Source organism: Meriones unguiculatus, chromosome 9, assembly GCF_030254825.1.
Source record: "Meriones unguiculatus strain TT.TT164.6M chromosome 9, Bangor_MerUng_6.1, whole genome shotgun sequence".
Classification (NCBI taxonomy): Eukaryota; Metazoa; Chordata; class Mammalia; order Rodentia; family Muridae; genus Meriones; species Meriones unguiculatus.
The window spans coordinates 74,991,423-75,013,441 of NC_083357.1; the positions used below are offsets into that span (position 1 = coordinate 74,991,423).

Genomic DNA, 22,019 nt, shown 5'->3' on the forward strand with positions numbered 1-22,019 from the left:
TTTAGCATTCTGCCTGCATGTGTGCCTGTGCACCAGAAGAGGGCATCATATCTCAATATAGATGGTTGTGAGCCGCGTGTGGTGGCTGGGAATTGAACTCAGGACCTTTGGAAGAACAGCCTATGTTCTTAACCTCTGAGTCATCTCTCCAGCCCCAGCATCCTGGTCTTGATATCATCTAGACTATTACTGGTTTTCAAGATGTGTGTGGGGTGGGGGGGGAGAGAGGAGAGAGAGGGGAGGCATAGTTAAAGGCACAAAGGACCACTTTGTATTTTTCTTACCATCATCTCAACGACTTCCCTCTAGAAAGAGCACAGACCACACACCTTCAAATGCAGTCTTTTTTATTTGAGAAGGTCAATCTGAAGGCAGTGCCCTTTGGGAAAGACGTCTCTCATCATCATGTACACCAACCATTACTCTCAGCAAAGTACAAAAATACACACATCAGTGACTTCCTTACAATAAATACAGAGTCATGCACCCCACAATAGAAGGCACCGAAACTGGTCACTTAGTAGTCATAAAAATTATTAGCTACATTAACAAAGCCACCCAAATTATCTGTACAAGGAAATGTAACAATATATTCCAAAGGTGAAAACACATTAAAACATCTTTAAAATAGTATGCAATAAATATCTCAATTGTCATATAGATTTTAAAAATTATGCCATTGTAAACAGCATGTAAACAAACAAAACTCACGTTTTATCATTATTAAAAGTAATTAGAGCCAAAGTTGTAACCTCTGCTCTGTCAGGTACATTTCAATGGCAAGTGTGCTAAGCTGGTAAAAGTTTCACTCTTTTCTGTAGCAAACAGAGCCCGCTGTGTAATAAATAGGCAGACTTTGTCTGCATCTTTTAGATACAAGTATTTAGTTTCAAAACAGACTACCAAAATGTAGTACAATCTTAGCTATAAATATGGCAAGACTGAATTAAAACTATCTTTTTGCAATATAAGGAGGAGAAGGAACTACACTATTAGGTTTTAACCATGGTGATATCAGGAGGAAAATCAGTTCTGATTATCATTACTGAGATGTGCATGTGCTGGATAGAAAGCTATAGGGCCAAGCCTTCCTTGCCCCCTTCTTTTGTGGACCTTCTACAAAGTTGAACTAAGCATAAAAGTTTTCAAGTTGAGACCTTTCTTTTGCTAAGGGACACAGAAATGGTTGGCAATTTATATGTTGGGAAACAGTGATTTCAAGATATACTTATTGAAATGTGAAATACAAATCTGCAAAGCCCTCCCCACTCCCCGCGTTACTGACAGTAAAAATAAAGACAGTTTATTTCTTCATTCTCCCAAAGGAAACCTATAGCCTATCCATCAGTAAATATTCAGAAGTCAGTATCCTAACTCATGTTTGCTGTTTCATCTACAGATCAGAACCTTGTGGCATACAAATACTAGTCTATTACTATATGCTGGGCTAAGTATGCGACTGTTTAATGTCATTACTTCCTACTCTCCACTAAGGAGGTCTAAGGTGCCAACACGAACCCACAGCTTCAAACAGAGCTCCCGATCTGCTAGAAGGCATCGCTGCATGACCTCCATCCTCTCCCGTGGGTCTACAATGTCACCTCATATACTCTGCTACAAATGTCATGAATTTCTGCCTTCCCCAAATAAACCTGAGATTTACGTCTGTTCTGTGAAGCAGACGCTTGAGTTCAAGCACAGCCCTCTAGGAGTGGAAGTAGCATAATACAGGATTAAGGAGGCACACTCTTGATCAGCAAAGGCCCGAACTACGGCTGACACGACAATGCAACAGTTGTGGAAATAGAGATGAGACTGCTTCTTGATTACTCAGATTTGGCTAGTTTCGGAGGGTGGTGGGGTGGAAGGAGACTTGACTGAAATAACCTTAGAGAAGAAACTGCTTTTGTTTGCTTGTTTGAAAGCCTTCCTAATTTCTTAAACAAGACTTTAGCAAGAGCAATTTGAGAACAAATTTAAACTCTATCAGACAAGAGTCCTGCTTATCTTACCTGTATGTATCCTCAGCATCTAAGTGACTGGCAAGGTTACAGCAGGTAGGGAGAGCTCTCCAAGTGCCTAGCAGACAGCCCTCCATTCAAGAAATTTAAAGAGCGCTGTGTTAACTTTTATCATTATTCGGGGACATGGTAGCATGGCTTAAGAGACTAATAAAGGAAAGCAGGCCCACAGGTAACAGCAAATTTTTATGTTTGGTAAGGGTGATGACAGTCACAGATCTTTCTATGTTTGTGATATAATAGTCATTAACAAAAAGTGGTCCAAACTCACACAAATTTTATGTGTCTTCTTGGGTAAATACTATTTAAGAATTTCACCTTTGTTATTGTTTTTTATTCCTTTCCAACTCTCATAATCAATATATATATATTTGTCTAGGAGGACTGTAAGTAATGAGTGTGTAGAACAGAAAGTCAATCTGTAGGGCAACTGTATGACTTACAAGCAAGATTTTAGCAGTGATGTTGAAATTTATGTCTCACTTCCAGAAACAAGAATTCAGATCTGGCGATTTTTTTTTTTCTGATGTAAAGAAATGAGATTATCAAGTGATGATCCTTGACAAGACAATTGCTTTTGTCTATTGATGCTCTGCTTGTCTGCACAGGGGTCATGCGTCCTTGCAAACACAAGACTTTCAAGGTGTTCTGAGCTTTTAGTTGTGACAGTATAAAAATATAATTCAAAAACATTTGTCAAACTCCTATTATGTGCTAGCTAGACTCTGGGTCTACAAAAATAGAGAAATTCAGTGAGGGATGTGTGTGTAACTGATTATGATATTAACAGAAAAACTTGGGATATACATGAAGTATGGATAAAATATTAGCCTGAAGGTTCTTATCACTGAGACAGATTAAACACCAACAAGAACAATCAACAAAAGCATGTTGTAGGAAGGCTGAAGCAAAAGCATTCCAAGCTGGAGGCTATTCAACTGTGCACAGAATATTGAATTTGCACTGTTTCTTGGATGAGCTGACCTGTGGCATGTCATTATGCCAAGGTACTAACCCCCCACCCCCCCACAGCTGTTCTACATTCCTGTGTTAGAAAGGTTAGAAAGACAGAGGATGCCTACAGGGTGGCAGGGCAGGTGGTACTGGAGTCACTGATTGGCCCTTTGCTCCCCTGCATGGTGCTCAGTTAACCATTCTTTGGGCAAAGTCCTACAGACTCTCATCCATATGTTCCTAAGGAGCAGGAGAGCCTGCCTACTCAGTGACTTTCAGCAAAGAGAAGACAGAGGAAATTTGCATCTCTGTACTCTGGGAAGAGAGAACAGAAGTAGAAAACTGAGTTGCTGAAGAATTAGCAAAAGCACAGGAAAGAAAAATGGTAAAGACTTAACCAAGGCAGTGAAATTCCTTTACCACAGACAAGAAGACACAGAACTCAAGATGCCATTTGAACTTTTGAGATGGTAAAAAAAAAAAGGAATACACAGCTGCATAAAAACAAAACAAAACAAAAAAAACCCTTTAAAATAATCCAAAACCTCCATTAGCATGAAGCATTTGTTTTGTTCCATATTTTAGATTATAAATTTCTCATCAGAAAAACATAATTTACATAATGTCATAAACACTGTGTTATCTTTCTGCAGGCTTTTCAAGTAAAAGTTGAAGGAACAAAAGAACTATGGGTACCGGGGCTTTTCTCATTTGCACACCAAACACCGGTGCCAGCCAGCTGACGTCTGTAACAGGACAAGTGCTGAAATTATAGCTATATTAGGGTCCTCTCTATGACAGGTCACTGTGGAAACAGATCCCCAGCAAAATCATTTCTCCCAGTTAAATCATTCTACAATAATCATGTTGAGCTCTGTCATCCTGAAAGCTAAGTTGTCATTATTATGCTAAGACAAATAACAAAAACATGCTATAGGGAGGCTGTGGTAAAGGATTACAAGTTGAGGCTATCTTGAGCTACATAGTGAGTTTGAGGCCAGCCTGGAATAGAACCACGTGTTAAGACCGTATCTCAAAAATTCAAATAAACTCAAAACAAACAAAACCCAATGCAGATGAATTCCAACTTAGTCTTTTTCCCTGTGTCATATGGTGTTTACCTTCTTGGAATTCCAGTCCTGGGAGAGGAATGCCACAAGAGCTCTGAGTTACTAAGCTATGGTACAGTAACTGCCAGATTTGACCAAGAACCCTTCAGAGCACAATCAGATGGCACGGCTTCTTCTTCGCTGATTGACTAAAATCAAAGGAAGAGCCCGACAGTGGCTAGATCAAAGTGTCACGTGAAAATAAGCTCCCACTTCTTTAACTGCTGCTACAGCCTGGTTTCTAACAAACTTCCCTCCAGCAGTCCTGGATTTCCACTGTGGCAATAATCAGGACAACATCTGCTTGTTTCTCTGTGGGGTGTTTTGGAGGTGCGCTGTACAACGGAATACTATTCCAAGCCTGAGAATGGAGGGAGGAAGCCATGCTCTAGATCAGAGATGACTTTTTTTTTTTTGGACGTTTCTTAAATATCAAAAAGGTCACATCACAGGGGAAAGTGGACAAGGAATCCTGTTGCTCTACTTCTAAGCAGCTATGGCGTCTCTTGGGACAATTACTCTAAGGAAAGTGAGGGCCTTGGCTGAAGACTATATTCATCTCAATAAAATAGCCACTTAATGTGAACACGGAAAACTGGAGACTGCCTTAACCGTTTGAAGATTTCAGGAGTTCTTTCCTAGCTGAAATGAGTAACACACTGATTACAAGACCCATGGCCTGTCTGGGCAGGTGTTACTCATTTAACTTCACTTTCTTTTTTTTTTTTTTTTTCCTTACAATGTTGGGATTGATCCAGGGCTTCACACTTGCAGCACAAGTACGCTAGCCACTTGTCCTATGCTTTTATTTCTAACAACGGTTACCAGATTAGATATTTCTTTTTCATGTTATAACTGGGATGCCTCTCTTTATATCTAAAATGTCACTGGCAAAAAAAAAAAAAAAAATGGTAAATAGGTAGGATTCACAGGGATATCTGTCCTTTCCTATAGTAAAAAAATGATTGATTACTTGTAACTGGCAGTGTCAGGCAAATTTTTGAACTGGGAACCCAAGGCACCAAAATATATTAGTTGTACAAAAGACACAATGAGCCAGTGACAAGGTGGAACCGAAGAAGCCTCTTCAGAGCCAAGAGGTCAATTCTATGTAAATACTGTGAATGGAAAGACAAGTATTTTCTCGAATAAGGGGAAATGTATCCCAGCTAACACATTTCAAGGCTCAGCTAATTCATGGAAAGTGTCTTGGGTGTTCATCGGATGGATGGACTCACCTTTATCGTGTCCTTTAGAGGAACCAACCAAGCCCTGTTGACGAGCCCATGCCTGTTGTGCAGTTGAGAAGGTACAGACACCTCTGTCTGGTGGATGAACTTGTGCAGGAGCAGTTCTAAATATCTCAGGGGTTAGCTCACCGCACTCGGCCTCCTTAACTGACCTGTAAATGCCTGCAGTAAGACCGGCTCCCTGGAGAGTTAATTAGCTAGCTTCTAGGCAGGACTTCAGACCTGAGCAGAGGAGCGCTTCCTGGGCGCGGTGCCCACCATGTAAGAGATTTCACATGTGCTCTGCCCCTCTGTGACACAAAGCGAAAGATGTGTGTTCAGACTCTCTGTCCCTGGGCCTTGCCAAACTGCCTCAGGTTCCTACAACATCTAGGTTTCTAACATATCCTCATTTTTTTTCTATCCTCAATAAATGCATCCATGATAGTGAAATGTAAAGCTCTGCCATTAAAATCAAATTACTTCTTAATCTCCTAGTGGGTTTAAATGGCTCACAATTCACCTGCTGTTTACTTCATAAAACAGAGGAGAAACAGTCAGAGTTAGGGATTAAAGCGATTGCTTTACAGCATTCACTGGCTTTTCCTTCCTTTTGAAAATAAGCGATTTTATTCTGCATGATATGTTGTGCAAACTACATTTTAAATGTTTAAGTTTTTAAACTTGAGTCAAAAATACATCCAAATAGAAGTACTGAAATTAGTTAAACTTTCTGGTTACTTGATAGAAATAAGCAGTTACCCACCATGGGTTCCATTTGCAGGACAGCACAAAGCCAGGAAACAGGTTTCAAACACAGACTTTGGAACCAAGGGCTAAACATTAGAGGTATGAAATCTTTGGGAGGAGTCAAGATTCAACGCTTATCAGAATGCCACATTGGCCAGTGCAAACACAGACATGTCCCTACCGGGAAAAAAAAAAATCTACCACAAGAAAAAAGTTACATATTGAAAACATAACCTATATTGGTTAAAACAGAGCATAATGGAGCTGCTGACTTCATTATTCATTTTAGTGCTTTCTTTCTGTATTGTGCCTTTTTAGATATAAAAATCATTTTGTAGCAAAGTTCCTATGATGGTAACTACAACTCAGTTACCTAAGACAGGAAAGAAAATAGTTTTGTTTTTTGTTTGTTTGTTTTTGTTTTTAGAAGGAAAACACCGGGCATCTGTTTGACAGAAATGAGCATTTCAAGTATATAAGTCAACTATTAACAGAGTTGTTACACTTCAGGCAACAGCAGTAAAAATGAAAGGAGTAGAATATGTATTCTGTATAAAGAGTACATTTCACAACATAATAAATAAGGGCACTGATTTATACAACCGGTCCTAAGTAATACTGCCTTCAAGGGACAATGCTGACGTCAGCACTGTCCCACAGAGAGAAAAATCAAAGGTACAATTCTTGCCCCGAAAGCCACAAAATATACAAAGCTTTGTTTCTGCTTGTTATTAAATATCTTGTCTGCCAAGTCTTGCAAACTCAAATCTTGGCAAGTTTGAATAACCAGCATGATACTTCTTTTGGTATAAAAAAGGTAAGAAAAAATGTAATACGAAAATTAATAACACCAGTAAAAGGAGAAAGCTACTGTACAAATAGAGATTTAAACATACACGTGACTTTTATCTCACTTAAAAGCAAAAAGTCAATGTAATTTACTTGAAGGTTTGAAAATAATTTTTATATTTATCAGCGCTAGATAAATATATTACTCCAATGTATTAGTCATCTTCAGTATACAGTATATAACTTACAAAACTGGGTTTTAGAAATACCCGAACTTTTCCCAGAACTAGCTACCGGCTATCAGCACTGTGAGCAGCCTTCAGCTGCCTGTGTATTCCGAAAGCTAGACGTAGAAAGGGTTAAGCTGGCTGTGTGGACTACAGTGCAGTAGAACATCCAGGTTCACAGAGCACACTCTCCTTCCTTGTTTGCTTATGCGTTTAACCGCACTGTCCTACTTCCATAGCATCCGCTGAGTGTGAAAGGTCTTCATTTTAATGCATTTTTATAAGCAACCCTGTGTTCGGATGGGCTTGATGAACTTACTCTTGCAATGTACATACTATGAAGTGCCCAGGCTACTTACAAAGCCTTATACATGGGTAACTTGTAAAAGGGAGTGTTTTTACCTGGATTTTAAAATAATTTTAAGCTGTGGCTTGTTTTTTATTTTCCAACTAAAACTTGGAAGTCCAAGAAATTACGAGTATATTAAATCATGTAAATATATCTTAAATTAAAGTAAGTTGTTCACCTATAATATATAATGTGGAGTCTATGTTAAGCATTATTATTAGTTAATGCAGTCTTGGTTATTCTGTTTAATTTCTTTACCTGGAAACAACAGAGAGAACTATACAAAAAGTAGTTACAGTCCAGCTGTCTTTAACTCTCTGTTCTCTGTATCAACAAATCTTTATATATTTTCTTCCAACATAAACATCTCTAAACAAAACCTGGGAAAATAATAATAAAAAAATAATGCTTTGCTTACTATAAAATAACAAACAATTACCACCCTCTAAAAGTTCTAGCTGCTTCTTTGCAAAGGAATCCTATTGCTAAGGTATTAGTACCAGGATGACAGAGATTGTGACACAAAAGTCAACTGAGGGATGCTACAGCAGAAACAAGGGAGAGGAAGGGCTGGCTACCCTTGGGGTGGGGCAGTGAAAAGAGGAGACCAAGCATCCACGTTGTGGAAGCCACTGGCAAAGCAGTCCCTCTAGACGGCAGTTCCACCACCAAAGCAGTCCCACCAGCCAGCTTTTCCACCAACAAAGCAGTTCCACTAGACAGCTGGTCCACTAGCAAAGCAGTCCCACTAGCAAAGCAGTCCCACTAGCAAAGCAGTCCCACTAGCCAGAATATCTAATCAACTTCAGACAGAGAATGTGTCCATTGAGAGCCAAGAAAATACTCCACTTGTCAGAGTTGAAAAGGGAATTGATTTCTACAGCTAAATTAAAATTGATATCCCTAAAGAATTTATCCTTGGAAAATGGAAGTTCACTATGTGCTCTAGTTTGGTTGCAGGTGGAAATGATTTACTTTAGCAGTGGTGTATGGAGGGCTCGCCTACGGTTTTTCATTTCATAGCTTGTCATTTGATGTCAAAATAACCCATGAAGTCAAAAGTAGTAAGATCTTACATATCAGAGAAGTTAGGAAGTTATGTTTGGGTAATTTATATCAAAATATAAAAATAATTAAGGGGCAGATTCCTCACAAATCACTGGAAAAAGATCTCAAAGAATGAATTTGAATTTGAAGGCCAAGAACATACTGTTTTTTTCAGGAACTATTTTTAAGGGATTATGAACCATGTGAAAACTAATATAAGTTAGTGTAAGACAAAGAGATTTAAATCTAGAAAAACATGTCTGCTTTCAGAGTTCAAATGACACATTCACTGTTCTTGTAATCATTCTGATGTTTTTTTTTTTCCTTTTGTATATCTAATGATTCATTTAATGTGTGTGCCTTCAAGCATGAACTATGTCGATGGGATAATCTACTGACCCAAGAAAATGAAAATGTGCAAGGGGATGGAGACTGCCTAATCTTTAGCTCAGGACACATTCTTCTGAAATGTTCAGTGTGAATTAAGTCAAGAGTAACTGAAGATACCACAGGAAGATCAAAGTGAGCCAAGTGTGGGTCCATGGAAACTTCAAAGTCCCCAAGGGATGAGGAGATCCGAGGAATCTGACTAAAAGGAAGAGTTGGATTCAGCAGACCTGGAGTGGACCTGAGGTTCTGCATTTAAATTTTTTACCTATTTATTATGTGTGTGTACGTAACAGGCCATAGGTGGGTGAGCACACCATGGTGGATATATGGGGGTCAGAAGACAAGTCTATAAGTGTTTCTCCTTCCCCTTTTAGATGACATCTGGTATCAAACCTGGTGTCAGACCCTGCTGAACCATCTTGTCCATTCCCAGATTCTGCATTTTTGTAAGCTCCCAGACAGCATTAAAACTGATGGCCCTTGAACCACATTTTGAGGAGCAGTCAAATGAAACGTCTCTGCAATGGTGGAAATGGTTCTTCAATGGTTCTTCATCTGTGGTTACAGGGCAACTCAAAAGGTAGGTAGTGCAACTGATAAATGGGGTTTCTAGTAAGAATAAGCTTAATTTAATAGTCACGGGTGTTCAGTGGTTAAAATAGCAGACAGGACAGATCTGGACACCCACTGTTTGTCTCTTCTCAACCACAGCAGTATGTCTCCACATGACCTAAACCATTAATTTGCTTCAGTTATCTAGCAAGCTGAAAATCTGGTTCCCCTAAACATTTTGCCATGGAGTAACTGATGGAGAAAGGAGAACAGAAAACATTGAGAATTTGAGCAGACATGAGTGAGAAACGGCCAGTCGCCTGGAAGCCTGGAGTTTTACTTAAACCTGACTCTGTTCCTCTTCTTCCAGGAAAGGGAAGAAGTGAACATGAAATAATCCGGAAGAGAGAAGAGCAAGCTGCAGTCAGTGCACACGTGAGGCCACTCACTCTCCAGATGTGAATGGAACCCAGTGAGAGGCAAGGCCTACTTTCCTCATTTCGAAGCCCCAAGCAGGATAAGACAGTTTCTCTGCGACACCAGCAGAGGCTGAAGGAGACTGCGAGAGTACCCTGGTGGCACACAGGAGCCAGAACTCCCTGGAGTCCAGCCCAGATTCACGAAGGCACAGATTACAGAGAAAAATGCTCACACACCCCAAAACCGCTCATCCAAATTGTCATCTCCAAGTGACAACCCCAAAGCCATTCTACTTAATTAAGGTTTCCATGGGTCTGGATTTTTACAGAATACAAAAAGGTGTTAGCGGGAACTGAAAAAGATGTCAAACAGCAACAACAACAAGCCAATCATTGCACACCCTAGGGCAGCAGCCATTAGGGAGTCTTTTCTTGTTGATACATGTATTTGGGAGGTGAAAACCCAATAATGATTTTTATATTAATACACTCTTTATACAAGGAGTCTCCTCCCCACCCCTTTCTCAACCTGGTTTCACAGGAAATGTTGGCAAGGTACTCACCAGGGGGTATATAAAAGGAACTTTAGAGGTGTGAAGCTCAACATTAAAATCGCTAAGTGACTGGCTTATTATCAGCTCAAAAGCCTTAATAGGAATTATCTTTGGAAAGTTCCATCGTGCACAACTTAGGTAAAACATATAGACAGACTTACATATATGGTCAGGGTTTGTCTGTTGGTTCCTCTGGATTTGCCCTGCTATGGTAGAGCCAAGGCCCCGACTTTCCTAGGCAAAAACTCTGAAACTGAAATTCAGACCTGGCCTTCATTTATTTTTAAGGTATCTAAATTTTGTTCTTTCCTTTTTTTTTTTTTTTTTTAAATTTTTAACTAGTAAATACCCAAGTTAGAAAGAAGGGATACTATATCTCAAGACAATATGTCAGTAGGCGTATACATGCAGGTAAAGGTATATGGCACATATGTGCACATGAATCTGAGCAGCTAGCAGATTACCTGATCAAAGCCATTTCCATGGGGTCAGCAACCTGCTTGCTTCTCTTACCTATAGAACTTCCAAATAGTACAATTGATTTTTGGTATACGGTGACCAGAAAACACATAGAAAGATAATTTTTACTGTTTTGACATGTATACCTTTGGCCCTCAAATACCTGATAATTCTATTGAGCAACACTGCCATATAATGATTTAGAAAAAGGAAAATAATATCTACCTGATAAACTATCAAAATGTATGTGAGATAATAATACAAAAAGCCCTTAAGAAATAAAATGAAATTTCTTCCATCGGGGAGTTCCTGTAAATGATCACTTCAGCTAGTCCAGGTACCTCAGTGAACAAGTCTCAACTGAGACCTTGCAAAATTCCGACATGTCCACAGTCTTACAAACTCAAGCAGAACTTAAAATGGTTATTAAACTAAAATTTGAAAAAAATAAATGGGGACAAATGTGAGATTTGGGTTTGGAAAGTTGCAATAGGTTTTGTTAGGCAACAGAACATGTAAGCTTACGAAAATGCCCAATAATTCTCTTTATGCACACACCCATGGTTTGGGATAGGCGAATAATTTGGTTTGCATAAGATGCATATCATCTGTTGATCATGGCACAGACGAACGTTCACAGAGTCTTAGGTATAGAATAATTTACTCAAATGTCCATACCGAAGAAAAAGTGCCCTGAACCAACCAAAAAGTGCTTGGGTAGCTGGGTGGTAATAAATTAAATTTCACTATAATAGACATTAAAGCTATTGGAATATTATAACAATATATGACATGCAAGAAAAAGAAAGACAAGTCAGGCAGGAGCATCGTGCATTCAACCTGCATCATTCATAGTATGTGATGGGTTGGTTTCACCTTATTCTTGGACCAGTAGATACTGGATCTTAGGGTGAAAAACTCAAAACACAATCCCTATCTCTTATCTCCTACTTAGAAGGAGCCAATGCCTTTGCTAATGAAGCCTGAGAAATTCCAGCTGCTCACTGTGGAGGTCAACCTAAGGATCTCCAGCCAGCCCAGATCCAAGGAGAATGAGGGGCAAGCAATTCCACCTTTTTAGACAAAGCAATCGTTTCTGATCCTTCTTCACCGCTCTGAGAATTTTCTAGCATGTCAGGTTTGCACAATGAGAAAATGGCTTTGTGGAATGATTTCTTTTTTCTTTTGGCACAAAATCTACTACCTCACAGAACTTTCACCCACAGCAAAACATGGATCCAGAGAGGTGCTCCAGAGATGCTTCTCTATACAGTCACAGGAACAGCCAGCAGCTTCCAAGAGCTCTGCACTGAGCGGCAAGGACCTCTCTTCCCAGAAATAGCACCAGTGTGACCACGCCTCAGACCCAGTGGGGAGGGTTCCTTTCAAGCTCTTTAATTCCCTGGAGAATTCGCTTCATATGACCCACTTTCGGTATCCCCAGGTCCTAAAAAAAAGACAAGAAAAAAACTTTTTAATTAAAGAAAAAGATAGAAAGGATAACAATAATAATAGGAAGAAAGAGGAGAGAGAGAAGACAAGTTTACCAAAAGGAAAACATGAAATTAAAATTTCAACTAGTAATTAGCATAATTAGCATTCACTTCATTTTATTAACATTTTATATTCAATGGTTCTGGAAGTGATAGCTAGAAAACTAAGTTACTAAAACAAAAATAGTCTGATACTGAAAAATGACCAGTCAAGAAAAAAGAATACCCCAAACAAACTCCTCTTAAGTGTGATATTATGATGAATTCTGTACATCTATGGAAAGTGTTTAAGAGTCAAAATTAATACGGTTTCTTCCTCTTTTTTTTTTTTAAATCTCATCTTGTGATGTGAAGCAAATGATTTTACCATGTACACACACACACACACACACACACACATACACACACACGTGTTTTGTTTTGTTTTGTTTTTCTTTTGTAAACACGGTCCTGCTATCTTGTCCAGACTGTTCTTGAACTCTTAGTGATCCTCCTGCCTCAGCTTCCCAACCTTTGGAATTACGTGCCACCATACCCGGCTCTTGTGCTCTATTTATATCTTGTGCCATATTAAATTTAAAATTGAGGCCTGCCAGACCAGGAGTTAGAAGACAGAGGTTGGTGGGTAGTGATTTCAAGGTCGTCACAGCAAGTTTGAGACCCAGGCGTTGGGGAGAAAAAAGAATGAGGTTTAATCACAGAGGAAGATAGTGGTGCCTACTAACTAAGATTTAAATTGTACACTTCTTTGCAGTTACACGAGCAGTCCTGATTAAGCAGTTTTTTTTCTTTTTGAGGCTTTAATTTTATTCAAAAATTACTGTGAAACTTTGTAACTCCTTATAGTTTACAGTACTGTCAACATCACTAGTTCCATAAGAAAGCATTCTCTTTACACTACCAATACATAAACTGTTTTTATGTTGCTTTAAATATATTTGTTGGGTAAACGATAAACACACAAACTGAGAAAAAGTAACGTGCATTTAAAATTTAGGTAGTTCTCTGATTTGTAAGGGCCATGCTGTTTAGGATTAAACGGAGATGTTAATAGGAAGACCAGAAAAATAACGTCACACTCACACAACCACTGATAAATGATTAATCAACACAGAGGATGTTCAGCGGTAGAAATAGAAAGCATGTTCTAAAGCAGGCTCCATTTACTGAAGGACAGATAGATTTCCTCTGAGTCTTAAAAATTACAAGTGATATAAATGCCTACATGTGGGTTTTTGTATGGACATAAGCATCAAGGAGATTGGTCATGAGCTACACTGTTACTTGGGTGGTGCTGGGACCTAATAATCCATGCCATGAGTGTTTAAGGCCATATGGCGGCTGCAGTTGCAACTGTCATATGCAAAGTACGGGCAAAAGGTCAAAAAGAGGTTTTTCCTCAAAGGGTTCAGTCAGACCCCTTTGAGCAGCTTTGCTTAGCGAGTATATTTTAGGTCAAAACTTTGACAAAGGAACTGGGAGAGGGTCTTGTTTTATGAAGAGTTAAAATCTGGCTAACGGGGGATGAAAGGAAAGATTAATGTCAGAATTGCACCTAGCAGTCCTTGGCCTGTTCTCTCCTACTTAGATCTGATTGACAGCAAGCTGACCAGAGTCAGGATTGGTGATGCCACGGCTCAGTCTTGGACAGAGCCCAGCCTTTTCTGTCGGATAAGAAAAATAAACTTTTATAAGTTGCTATTTATTTGTAAGTTGAGTGTAGTGAAACCAAGTTGTAGTCACTGCAAGGGTCTCCACTTACCTTCCCAGAGAGGCATAAATTAAGGAGCCCTTTTCTGGAGAACCACACCCTGAGAGGTTACCAACTACAAGCAGTGGTTACTGGTGGGCTTGGGAAGAGCCCTCCACGCTGACTTTTCATCACTAGCAAGCCAGTCAACAACACATGACGACCACGATCATCTCTCCAAGCTGATTTGATTTTAACAGTCAACATTATAGTATTTAAAATTTGCATCACTAGTATCAAAGGGGGGAAAAAAGCCATCTTTTCTCCCCATGGGACATTCACTAAAACGTGTTTTTCAACCAGTCACTGTACCGGCAATGGAGACAGCTACTGGTCAGAACATTTCAACACAGTTCATTCAAACGACTCAAAGTCTCCTGCATAGTGTAAGTGAAACTTTGATTTATACTTGAACCAGTGAGATGCTATGGTTAAAACGGGTAGGAAATGTAAAATGACAGGACAGGTGCTTGGGTTAAACACCAAAAACTATCTTTGCTTTCAGAAATGCAACCATTGATGGCACACGGGTAAAGTGTGTGTGTGTGAACCCAAAGGGGAAAATGTTCAGTTAACCTATGTTAGACTCTTGAGAATGTATAATTCCAAGCATTATGAGATTTATTTTGGGCTTAATTTTTTATTTAACAGTTTATGTGTGTGTGTGTAACCTGTGTGAGTTAATGTGGAACATTTGTGTACAGGAGGAGCCTGAGAAGCCAGAAGAGGGCATCAGATCCTCAGGTGGTTGTGAGCTGCTATGTAGCTGCTAGGAACAGAAAATGGATGCATCGTGTGTGTGTGTGTGTGTGTCACACACACGTATGAGTCATACACAAGTCACAGTGACCATATGGAGGCCAGAGGCCCACTTTCAGGAGATGGTTTTTGAGGCACAGTCTCTTGCTGCTGAAGTAACTTTGCAAATCATCCCAGGGTGGCTGACCCTAGTGCTTCTCAGTGATTTTCCTGTTTTTCTCTCCTATCTTGCCTGACACCCCCCCCTCAACTCTCTACCCTGCAAATTTAACTACAGATGACTTAAAGGAAATGTTCTCAGAAAGTTCACTCCATTCTATAATGTAGGGGCTGGATTTATTTTTAAACTTATAAATGAAGCAGATCAAACTGATTTAAATTGCACACCTGGAAAAAGCATACTCTAGCTATCTCTCTTACAATTTAGAGCAGTAATAATAACCATCATTTAAATCCTTCTCGAAAACCATTTTTCCATTGCCAGTGCTATTCAAGCTTGAGCTCATTTCAGGGTAATATTCTTCTTCTTCTTCTTTTTTTTTTTTTTTATCACACTTAACTGACCCAGAATAAAAAATGTTCTCATATTCTACCTGGGTAAACAAAATTAGTCCTAAGGCTATTGCTCATTTCTTGGGTATGTGATGAATATCAAACTTGAGGGCAAGCCCAAACCCATGTCTGCTGAATAAATTTAGGATGCAAATGAGTATTTTCATGAGTCTGGAGAGATGGCTCAGTGACTAGAGGGCCTGCCGCTCTTCAGAAAACAGCCCAGTTCCCAGCTCCTAGGTCCTGTCCCTCCAGCTCCAGGTTCCTGTGCCTTCTGCTGGCCTGTGGGCACCTGGATGCACAGTGCACTCCTCACATACACATACATAGAAAAAAATTATATATATAATTATATGTATATATATATTTTTTTTTGCAAAAAAAGATGTAACTGCTACACCTCAGAGTTCCCATTTGAGCAGCAGACTCATCGTTTAGACTTAGTTAATATAGTACTCTGCTTATAAAAACACATTCAAGTATTAAGCACCTTATTTTAGGCTACAAAACACTGCACTCTCCAGAACACAAACACCTCTGATAATCTACTAAGAATTACTGTCTTGGTACAACGAGAGAAATATTTTCTAGAGGGTAATGCCATTGCACTGGCTACGGCTTCTGTACCTTCATGTCTTCTAGTGGTTGGGTTATGATGAGAGATTTGCTTTGACATTTGATACAGCTTTCATTTTAGCAGGTGTCATATACTTGTATCATCGTTTACTTTTGACGTGCACGTGTTTGTGTGTGCGGATGCATACAGACAGACGTGTGGTTTGTTCACGCGTGCAGAGGCCAACGATCTACACAGCAGGTCTTTCTAACTTGCCCTCCACCTTATTCTGAGACAGGTCTCTCTGAGCCTGGGGCTCAACGATTTGGCTAGCATTCTGCCTAGTCTCCGTCTCTGCAGACCTATATGCTTATTTTATGGCATTTATCATCTTCCTTATTACCAACATTTTGTTTCTCTGGATGAGCAGACATAATTTTGCCAAAGACTCCTTTATCCTTTTAGCCAGCCGTACACAACTTTCAGTGTGGGTGTGGGTGTGGGGGAGGTTAGCCCTCTACCACGTCTCCCATCTTGTAACTTTAACACATACAAGTTCAGCATATGTATGATGTAAGCCTCTCAGTGGAAGATGACACCGAGCGAACCTAGTACAATCCATTAACCAGCGACTGGCTACTCAAAAAACAGTGCAACCTGCTAATTCTCCAGAAGCTAAGCCACAGAAACACTAGCTATAAAAAGGCCCCACAGCTCTGCGCATGCGTTGTGTGTGTGTGTGAGTGTGTGTGTGTGTGTGTGCACGTGCAAGCGTTCATTTCACATTTTACGGTCCGTCTTTGCATTAGGAGCTCTAACACTGTGTATTCTGAAGTGCCTCAGCTAGGACTCGCAGAATAATTAATCTATTATTTTATCATTATCACAGCTAACAATGATAGGAACAGTACTCTCCTTATGATATGCTAAAGGACTGAACAAATCCTTAATAGAAATATGAACTTTATACTATCCATTACTTGGGCCAAGTTCTTGCAGATGAAAGAAAAGCACAGGAGATGTGACTATGCTACAAAGGCTGTAACTCTATGCATTCTAGAACATGATTTATCGGAAAGGGATTGTTTCAGCGATGTTATTCATTGCAATTGTAAAATGGCAGCATGTAAAAAAAATGATATAGTAGACTTCTATTATGCCTGGTTTTCTGTGTGTGTGTATACCTGTGGAAGCCAGAGGTTGACGTTGTGTCTTTTTCTACCACTCATGACCTTATTTTACAGGATCTCTCACTCTCACTGAGTTTAGAGATTGTTGGCTAGACCGGCTGGCCACAGAACTCTTGAAAACCCTCCTGACTCCACTCAGCCCCGGTTCTGAGGTCTGAGACACTCACAGCATGCCTTACTGTGTTGTTGTTGGCGTGGGTGCTGCGGACTGACATCAGGTGCCTACGCTTGTGGAACGGTGGTTTTACTGAGTGGTCCCTCCAGCTCCTGTCATTCTAATCTTAAATCCAGGACAGAATAACCTTGCTTTGGCTGTTCTAATTGCTGCGCATCGACAATGAAAGGTTTTCCTGTTCTGGCATACATGACAGAGAAAGCAGCTATGCATACATATATATATTTTTTAGCTCCATTTACTAAGAAAACAACACGTTTCTTTTTGAGACTAATAAGACATCAACAATGTGACACAGAAAGAGTTTTGATTCACTGTCTAGTTACTCATGTAGTCTCTAAAGTCCAGTTTAGAAACACAACAAAATCAGAGAGCTCTAAATTATCATTGCTGTCATATACAATTTCATACAATACAAAGGTTTTCTTATTAATACTGTATATTAATTTTTAGTTATCCTTGTACTCCATTCGTCTTTAGTCTTTCCCAACAACAGCCATCACCATCCATGCAGCTGCAGCATGACGAGATGGTAGAGGCGCAGCCCACTTGGAAACATTAGGACAGTAACAGCCACACCGATGGATGGGGAGTGGTTACGAGGTGCATGCTCTGCTTCGGCTATGAGAGTCAGAGAGTGGTCCTGACAGGAAGACGCTGCTGACATTCTCACAGGAAAAGCAGGCAAGTGAGTCAGACCACAAACAAACGTGTGTGGGGGATGACCGCACATTCGCATGATGCAAGCCAAGCAGAAAGCATGCTGCGACAGAGGACACACACGGGAAGAGATTCTGCATTGTGAGAAATTTCCAAAAGCCAAAAAGAAGCGCCAAAAGAAAGAAAGAAAGAAAGAAAGAAAGAATAAAGGAAAAAAATACCTTCAGATCCCGTCTTTCCAGATGCAAAAGTTCAGCCCCTCTGATGTCATGACGGATGAAGATGTCTTTGTACTCTCCCAAATTGAGCAGATCCAGCCAAGCAGCAACTTCCTCTGTGCCCCAATTCTGAACTACCAAAGTTAAGAGCAAAACCCCCTTAATTTCTACATGCGCGATGCATTATGAAGCAGAGGTCAGCCAGAGAAGATGCAACACGCACAGCAGTGGGCTCTAGCAAAGGGAAGGTGGAAGGTGGTGCTTCGCAGAGCTCCCTGCCCCCTCCCCATGCAGGTTACAGACCGCAACGGACAGGACCCGACCGTAGAGCGATGGGGGCCACCTGCGCCCTCGCCTTTAGCCGGAATCCAGCTTTGCAGCCAAGCCACAAAATGTGCACTAGGGCATTAATTTTGCACCATTAGGCTCGATGATGAAAAAAAAAAACAAACAAACCATAATGAGGTCTGACCACAGGTGAAATGTTTAGAAACGAGCTACAGATGCTACTTCAAGTTGGAAATCTGATCTGGGCTGCTTGGTTTTATACATGTATCTGCTTAAGATCTTGCTGACTTTCAGGCGGTGCCTCTATTGACTCGGTTATTGATAGTTTCAAAAATAAACGGCCTCAGATCACTTCAATGTCATTAAAAAAAACTGTTCAGACTGCTGTCCAAGACTTGTTGACTATGCTGCTTTTCAGTATGGATAACAGTAAAGATTCTTTCGAATCTTTTATTCAACATGAGTTAGCATAATAAAAAATACTTTTCCCCCCCACTGTGTTTGGTTTTTGAACATGCCTCAACAACTATCCCTTTCATATCACTTTTTATAAAGACTAACTAACAGGGCTAACTCAGAAAAACTTGGAAAATTTATAATTTAAAATGTATGAAATTCTTGTAAGAATTTATAAAGTAATTTCGTCAGGAAAGGCAGAGCTCGACACGGGACTCCCACGGTGCTAGCACAGACAGCATGGAATTCAACTCTAGGGGCAGAGGACTAGGAAAAGCAGCAGGCTGAGGCAGAGGGCTTCGTCTTTGCTGAGGATGTAAGCGGCACACACAACGGCATTATCAAAGGGTGTGACGGTGGCCTTAAAACAGGAAAAAGGGGGACTCGGAACTCCAGTGAAAAAACACATTTAGCAAGCTGAGCAAAAGAAAATGGTCTGTGCTCTCCTTATCAAAGCGATCTGGACCTTTAAGTCTGAGAAGAAAATGAAGTTACACACTGATGTCTGAGGCAGCTGTTGCGAATGGAATGGACACAGTAACTCAACTGGACCGGACAGAAACAACTCAGTGACCGCGCCATCTCCTCCTTACATTTATAACCATAGATTCTCACCATAATGGGACTTCCTGGGTATGATACGACTTTCATGGTTCAACGTACCATTTTAACTATTCTAAAGCATACAATTCAACGATTTTTAGTATATTTACAATGCTGGGCAACGCCCACTGCTACTAGTTCTAGAACACTCCTTGTCCCCTCACCAATACCTTTTCAGTAAGTTATTTTTTTTTTGCCCCCACCATGGGACCACCTACCAGGCTGTGAACTCATTTTCTGTTTCTGGGCCTTTTCCTTTTTAAACTTTGGCACTATACGAAAGACTGTGCTTTTGCTGTTTCTTTTGGTGCAATCCATAGGAGGCTCCTGCCAAAACCAAGCAAAAGAAGAACCGTTTTATGAGGTTAGGGGAAGAAAAGCCCAATTCTGTTAGCAGGTATAAAATAAGAATGGTGTCCTCATTAGGATTTCTGTTCCTGTAGTGAGGACACCATGAACGAAAGTAACCTGAAGAGGAAACCAGTTATGTTTCAGCTTACACTTCCGTATCACAGTGTATCAATGAGGGAAGTCAGGGTAGGAACTCAAACAGGGCAGGAACCGAGAGGCAGGAGCTGACATAGAGGCCATGGAGGGGTGCTGGTCTGCTTGTCCTGGCTTAGCTTAGCCTGCTTTCTAACAGGACCCAGAGCACCTACCCAGCGGTGGCTTCCCCCACAAGGGGCTGAGTCTTTCCCCATAGGTCACTAATTGGGAAAATGTCCAACAGGCTTCCCTACAGCACAATCTGGTACGTGCGTTTTCTCAACCAGGTTCCCTCTTCCCAAACAACTCTAGCGTTGTCAAGCTGACATAAAACTAGCCAGCGCAGATGGGCTCTGAATACTGAACACGTACCACTCTACTCAACGCCCACATTCACCAAAAGGCCCATTCTCTCTCAACGACAAAACATTTCAAAGACGTATTCAAAATCCATTTCCCCGAAACGTCTCTTTTTCAAAGTTACGTTCACACACTCTGAAGTCTCACCACCCGCATCCGTCAAAAGGCTGGATTGCACGCACCTCGTCCTCGTTGGGGCGGAGGATGTAATAAAGCCAGGGGATCTCGGTTAACTTCTGCAGCTCCACCTCCACGGAGTGTAAGGCACTGGACACCCGCTCTTCGTGGGGAGACTCCAACTGCTGGTCACGAGCAGGGGGAGAAGGTGAAACAGCGAGATTCAGTGACCAGCTTCACAGGACAACGGGGCCACTTTGAGCGTTCTTCCTTCTGACAATCTGGTTGCTTTAGTCCTAACTCCCAAAGTTCATAGGCATAACTGCGGCAACTGAGTATTTTCCCCTCCCAAAGTACCGCTCTTAGTACTCTTAGTATGTCTTGGACGTCATACCCTCCCTCCCCCATCCTAACTCCCCTTCACTGCTTCCAAGCACATACCTGTGAACTGTCATATCTAAGTCAAAATTCTTCTAACTTATATAGACTTTGTTCCAACAAACAAGTAACAGTTTTTTTAAAAAACAAATCAAATACCTGTTATATAAAAAGCGCATCACACACATGCACACACACACAAACACACGCATCTCTTAGAAAAAGCAAAAGAACAAGTTTAAGGGAAAAATAAATCTCAGAAAAAAAATGTGATGGAGAACTAGTACAAAGAATCAGGATAAAGGCAAAAGCCAAAGGGCAAGTAATGTGGAACCGGATGTGGATACTTTATAGAGAATAAACTGTCGTTTGTTATTCACCGTAACTTATTTGAGGAAGTTAGTGCGGTGCACAGAGCTGGGAGGCAGCTGTCGGGGTTCTCGTCCTGGCCTGGTTACCATTAGGGAGGGTGACTGGCTTCACTCACCTTAGTTTCCTCTGTTGGACACAGCACAACGTGAGGAGAGCATTTCTGAGGACTCTTTCCGCTAACCTGTATCTTTCTAGACTATTTTAAAACTTCGCGGTCCCTACGCCGACGTTCACAGAATTTTAGAAAGGAAAGTTTTAAGAGTATCATTATTGTCAAGCATCTTCTTATTGTGGATTCCCTGTGATATTGAAAGTATCTCCCGGTAGTTAATAAAAATAAGGAGTTTCCACCCTTATTGTATGACATTTGCCAGTTTCCTTTTAGTATAAGAATTTATGGCTTACAAAACTTATTAGATGGTATTTCACATTTGCTTTAGAAGTAAAATGAAAAATAAACTTTAGTTGTTCTTAAATATACTAAACTCTATTATCTTATCTTATCATTATTATTAGGAGTTTGTGTGAAATTTACACGTATTTGGGACATATTTCAAACCAAACATCTATGTTTGAGGATCAAAGAGGACAGAAATGGAGGTGGATGTTATGTTTTACTATAATATAATCACTAAATATAATACATAGAGTAAAGGAGGTACTTTTGTTGTTAAGGATAAAGTTATGCTTCTATTTCTTATCATAAATGACCTTAAAAGACTTTCAATTACACACCAAAAAAGTACACTTCAATTTA

General features: G+C 40.3%; 1 protein-coding gene across 7 annotated transcripts in view; it reads right to left on the reverse strand.

Annotated features, from left to right (window-relative positions):
• Nucleotides 1–330: 330 nt before the first annotated feature.
• Nucleotides 331–22,019, reverse strand: part of Dgkh (diacylglycerol kinase eta) — a 168,816-nt gene continuing 147,127 nt past the window's right edge. For 3 of the 7 annotated variants that reach the window (XM_021657590.2, XM_060391482.1, XM_060391479.1), the window contains exons 28-31: nucleotides 20,578–20,697; nucleotides 19,768–19,876; nucleotides 18,206–18,336; nucleotides 331–12,296 (exon numbers count right to left, since the gene is read on the reverse strand). In XM_021657590.2, the coding sequence (XP_021513265.1) occupies nucleotides 12,210–12,296; nucleotides 18,206–18,336; nucleotides 19,768–19,876; nucleotides 20,578–20,697 (447 nt within the window). In that variant the 3' untranslated portion in view covers nucleotides 331–12,209. The remainder of the gene's footprint in view (nucleotides 12,297–18,205; nucleotides 18,337–19,767; nucleotides 19,877–20,577; nucleotides 20,698–22,019) is intronic. The other 4 variants (XM_021657592.2, XM_060391481.1, XM_021657589.2 and 1 more) reach the window with 2 other exon arrangements.